General features: G+C 55.9%; 1 protein-coding gene across 1 annotated transcript in view; it reads left to right on the plus strand.

The window, feature by feature from the left end:
* CCNQ (cyclin Q) overlaps positions 1-4,725 on the plus strand; it is a 9,763-nt gene extending 5,038 nt beyond the window's left edge. Inside the window, exons 5-6 of the mRNA XM_007957200.1 lie at positions 2,243-2,296; positions 4,582-4,725. Of these exons, the coding sequence (XP_007955391.1) occupies positions 2,243-2,296; positions 4,582-4,725 (198 nt within the window). The remainder of the gene's footprint in view (positions 1-2,242; positions 2,297-4,581) is intronic.
* Positions 4,726-5,554: the final 829 nt, after the last annotated feature.

The raw sequence follows: 5,554 nt of genomic DNA on the forward strand, positions 1-5,554 counted from the left end.
TGTGCTGCTGGAGGTGGCTGGTGATGGCATTTCCATCTGTGGGCTTGATCGCCCCTCCCAGCCACATGCCAGATGGAGGGTGTGCACCTTTGGTGGTGGGCTGCGGACCGTTCTGTGGCCAGACCCGAGGCACTCTGGGTATGCATTTGAGGCAAGGCTTCACTGAGATGAATTGCAACCCCCAGGGTTTTTCAAAAACCATATTTATAGAAAGTTTAACTATTTTGTTTAATAAAAGGTGATACAAAACCACACCCTGTCTTTGTCGCTCCTGCTGCCTTTAGGGGCTTCGCAGCACCGAGACGACGTTCTCATAGGTTCCGTGGCTTGCAGGGGCCTTGCTGGCCAAGCGTCTGCCTGTGCTCTGCGGGTTCTCACTCCTCTGTCTCCCGTGCCAGCCAGGGCATCATGGGGACCCCAGATGAGTGTCCTTCACTTTCTGGGAAGAGCACAGCACATGGGCTTAGCAGATGTCATGTGGTTCAAAAAAGCCAGAGCTGACCACAGTGTGACTCAAAGGTAAATCAGCCAGGCGGCCAGGCCACGTGAGGGTCCCAGAGAAGCAGAGAGCCACGTCGAGCCCTTTCCAGAGAAAGGCGCCCCCTCCTGGATCCACTGTTACCATGGAGTTCATCTGCCTTCCCTGCCCACCAACCCCACTGAGCTGGGTGTCACCAGGCTGCTTTGTGATCAGGAGAGACAAGGCCGGAGGGTGGGTTCTCGGTGGTGGGGGTGGCAGAGACTCGTGGTAGGGGCCGGATGAAAGGCGGACTTGATTAGTATGGCTCTGAACGAGAAGGAGGGCTGCGCTGAGGACAGTGGCTGGACTGGCTGAAGTATGGCTGGCAGCGTGGGCTTAGCTAGGTGGCCTCAGCTCCCTGGGACTGGCTGACTTATGTCACTCTGTGGGATCCAGGGTATCGGGGCCGGCCTTGGTTGTTGGGTACCTGGCCCTAGGACAATTAGGCTGGTGGTGGCCTGGGAGTGGAGGAGCCAGAGAAGTGGGGTGGGGTGGTGGTTAGTGGACTTTAGCAGCTACTCAAGAATGGGACCTAATGGGCCTCCAGCCAGGCCTGTAACACTAGGCCAAGACAGCATTTCTAACCCACTGCTCCTGGGTCTCTCCTGCCTCCCTGCTGGGTGATTCTGCTGGGTGACGAGTCAGGCAGGGGGCCTGCTTGAGCTTACAGAATGGCTGTGATCTGCCCTCTTGTGGTTGAACAAACGGGCTGAGGCATCGAGGGATGGTGGCAGCCCTCCTGTCGGGCAGCCCGGCCTCAGTTCCCGGGGGCATAACTGAGGTGACTATAAGGCTCTGTGGCACACAGCCTTCTCTTTCAGCTCCCGCAGTGTGAGGGTTTGGGGGTCATCCATTCATTCAAGAGTGTATACTGAGCAGCGATTGGGTGCCAGGGGCCATGGGAGCTGGCGGTAGGATGGTGAACTGAGCAGACCAAAGCCATTTCCTTACGTTGGGGAGTGAGACAAGAAAGGAAACAAGGAAGACCTGTGGTGAGTGAGTGAACAGGGTGGCCAGGGTCTGGGGCTGCTTGGTAGTGGCCCTGGCAGAAGGGGTTTTGATCTCTCTTCCACCTTCCTAAGGAAGTGGGGCGAGTGGCCTTCTAAGTCTTCCTAACCTTGCCCTCTGTTTGACTGTGAACGTCACTGAGCAACTTAGGGGAGTGTTCTGTAGCCTTCTTGGCTGCCAGGCCTCATGCTGAAGGCTCTGTGGGCCGCGTGTGAGAGGCTGTGTCTGGCTGGAAGTAGGGCCAGAGATTCCGCTGGTGTGGCCTTCACCTCTGCAACTTTCCTGCTGGGTGCACCACTGACTGAGGAACTGCTTCATGCGGGGACACCAGTGACAGTTCCCTGGGACAGTCGTGCCATGTGTGGGGAACTGTGTGAAACAGCCAGCTCTGCTTTGTAAGGACCACCTACCCCAGAACAGTGAGAGTGGGGTGACATCGTGCCCGGGACATTCTGCACCCAGCTGCCGATTATGCTCAGATGTCCCAAGGCTCTCGGCTGGCGTCCCACCTGGCCATGCCTCCTTGGCATTCGATGAGCTGGTTCCCCTCAGTCTTTAGACTTAGCTTAGAGGTGGCCCCAGGCCAGGCCCTGCTGGCCCTGTTTCTGCTTTGTACTTAGCTTAGAGGCGGCCCCTCGGGCCTCTGCCCTTTTCCCTCTCCCTGCCCTTTCCGTGAAGCACTGCACCTGAGCTGAGCCTTTGCTCCCGGCACAGGGACACCGCTGGCTCAGCTCGGCCAAGGCTCAGGCCACCATCGTGGGCCGGCCCGTATGACCTGCTCTGCCTGCGGACTCACACAGAACCAAGAAGCCCGGGGTCACCCTGGGGCCCTGTGTCTTCTGTCCCCGCACAGCTCCTTTCTGAGTGGAAGCTTCTCCCCGAAGGAGTCCCCCTGGCCCCCGCAGAACCTTCTCGACTCCCATGAAGGGGGCCCCTGAGCTCTAAACTAGATGGGCTTGCAGACAGAGGGTCGTTATACTCCCCATTCCAGTCGGTCACCGCCAGGGCTTATCTGAAAGAAGCAAGAGGTAGAATAAAGCCCCCTGGGACATTTTGGGGAGCACCCTCACCCCTAGCTGAAAACCAATGCATGGAAGCTCTGGGTTGCAAGGCCACCAGGCAGCTCCTTGGGCTGTTGTGTCCACATTCACACATGATGACCAGGGGCCACACTGCAGGCATGTTCTCATGGGTCTGTGGGACTCAGTTTTCCGGTTGGTAACTTGAGCAGCTTGGCCAAATCTCTGTAGACTGTGGCCATGATTTTAAAAGGACCGGTGCTTGGTAGGCATCTGACTGCTAACCAGAAGGCTGGCGGTTCAAACCCACCAGCGACTCCTCAGAAGGAAGGTTGGGCAGTCTACTTTCGTAGTGATAACACTTCAGAAACCCAAGAAGGGGTCGCTGTGAGTCAGAAACTATTCGACAGCAGTGAGTTTGGTTTTTTTGGGGGGTGCTTGATAGGCTGCCCTGGGGCCCCACTGGCTGCTGTACCTTCTTTGTGTGCTGGCCCTGGGCCTGTCGTCTCAGAGGTTGTCACCCTGGGCTTTATGGAAGGCTGGGTACTGTGCTAAGTCACTCTTTCCCCGTGAGAACCTGTGTCATGTTTGACAGTGGAAGTCAGCATCGATTCCGTTGGGGGAGCCCACTCAACATCAGGTCTTGGCAATTGGGGTGTGGAATTTGGCTCAAATTGACTCACTCAGCTTTAGCTTTAAGATTTACTGTGTGTTGGAGGCCAAAGCCCCCTGTGACTTGTTGGCTGCTGGTGGCTACTCACTGGCTTTGTGTTTTTTAGAGACTCCCACACACTGGTTGGGAGCTCTGGTAGCATAGTGCCTAAGGTACTTGACTGCTCACCAGAAGGCTGGTGGTTCAAACCCACCAGGCACTCCTCGGAAGGAAGGTTGGGCAATCCTACTTCCGTAGTGATACTGCCTCAGAAACCCAAGGAGGGGTCGCTATGAGTCGGGGGCCGACTCTACGGCAAACAACAACAACAGCAACAACACCACACTGGTTGCTGAAAGGGGGTCGGGCAACCCCCAGAAAATGCCTCCTGGGCTGCTGCCAAGTCTGATGGTGAGGTGGGGGCTGGCTGAACGGGAAACTTTCCTAGCTTTGAGCAGGACTCACAGGGCTGGGGCCCACAGGGGTTCAAACACCTGAGCAGTGAAGGGGCAAAGGGATGGACAATGAAGTACCCAATGGCTTTAGGCTCAACAGGAAGTCTGCATGGGTGCCAGGGGGTGGCACTGAATGGCAGCCCCACCTCTGTCTCCCCCCATCTGAGGCCAAAATACCAAAACCCACTGCCATTGGGTCGATTCCAACTGATAGTGACCCCCACTGGGTTTCTGAGGCGGTAAATCTTTAGGGAAGCAGACTCCCCTGTCTTCCCTCTGTGGAGTGGCTGGTGGGTTTGAACCACCTACCTCTGGTTCGCGGTCAGATGCCGTAGGCACTCCGCCACCAGAGCTCCTTTGCATCTGAGGGCACTGGCCTGGAAAGTTACTAAGGCCCTTCCTTCTCATGACAGTGTGTAACTCCTGCAGTTACAGACGCGTCCAGTGACCCCCGGGGCCAGACTGGCCTTTGAGCCCTGCCCATCCCACACACTCAGTAGCAACTGCCCCTCCTGCAATGTATGATGGAATGTATGACAATGTATGACGCAGGGTGAAGGAACCTCTCTGTTTCGCTCACCGTGTCATAAAGAACACGCAATACCCGGCGAGGATTGTAGGAGCCTTTCATTTTTTTTTTTTTTATACGCTGAAATTTTGGTCTATGCTTTAAATCAGGAAACGCAACTACAGACTTTAAATTATGATGCATTTGTGGTCTTTCTCATGAAGATATTTTTTTTGTCTTTATAACAGGCAGATAAAAATGTCAAACATATTTCATGACTGAACACAGTTGGCCAAGCCATTCCATATAAGATAGTGCTTTGTAAAGGGGGCTTTCCAGGTTCACCGGCCTGAAACCATACAAAGGCCAGAGGTGGAGGCCAAGGCGCCTCCCGGCCCCTCTCTTCACCCACATCCCAGCGGAAAGGCGGCCTTGCGCCAGGCAGCTTTGTACAGCAGCAGCGGGGAGGGCGGGGTGGCCCCGTGTGGGCTGTGCGCTCCCGGTGCGCCTGCAGCGAGCCGGGCTTGCCTTCTTCGCTTCGCACGTTGAGCTGCGGCTCTTGAGGAACACGAAGCCCCGCAGCTGAGTTGCCTTTTTTGTTGTTTAAACAAAGGACATTAGGAAACAGTTTACAAATGGGTGACATTCGCAACGTGCCCTTTAGAAAAAAAGGGATGGCTTTAAATGACCAGCAGCTGGCATTGAAAGTGGGGTTTTTGTTTCCAACAGATTCTTCTGCCGAGCTCTGACTAACCCCGCTCAGAAGTGCCACAGGAGTAAGGGAGCAATGGGCACTGAGCGTGTTTCCATGTGGCTGGGCACGGGATGCCGCTCGCTGAGACGGGTGGGGGTGCGACAAGCCCTCTGTAGCACGGGAGGGGACAGCTCGACTTCCAAGGGGCCGATCTGCACCTTGCCCCTCAGCTTGTCTCCCAAGCCTGCAAAAGCGAGAGCGGCCAGTTGGCGATGTGAAGAAAGTGCGTGGCAAAGTACCTCCTGCTTCCCTGGCATCGCGTGGTGCCTGGACTTGGCTTGACTCGAGTGGTGGCACTGCCACTGGCCCTCCAGGACTCTGCTGCCTGATTTGTGCTCAGGAGGAAAAGTTGGTGGCTAGAAGAGTGCTTTGGCCGGTGGTGTGTGAGGACATGTTCCCAGTCGCTTTAGGGGTGCCTAGCACCCCGTGGCACACCCTGGAGGTTGGCCAGGGAGAACTTGGCATTCACCAAAGCAAGAGTATAGCAGGAGGTGCCAGTCCTGACCCCATTCACCCGGGCAGCTCCTTTGAGTGTGACTCTGACCTCCAGTGAAGGCTACTTCTTTCTGACTGTGAACTTGGCATCGGTGCAAGATGTTTACCAGCTCTATTGGTGGTGTCTGGCTGTTGCCCCTGAC

Source organism: Orycteropus afer, unplaced genomic scaffold, assembly GCF_000298275.1.
Source record: "Orycteropus afer afer isolate SDZICR_OR568_19922 unplaced genomic scaffold, OryAfe1.0 scaffold00713, whole genome shotgun sequence".
NCBI lineage: Eukaryota > Metazoa > Chordata > Mammalia > Tubulidentata > Orycteropodidae > Orycteropus > Orycteropus afer.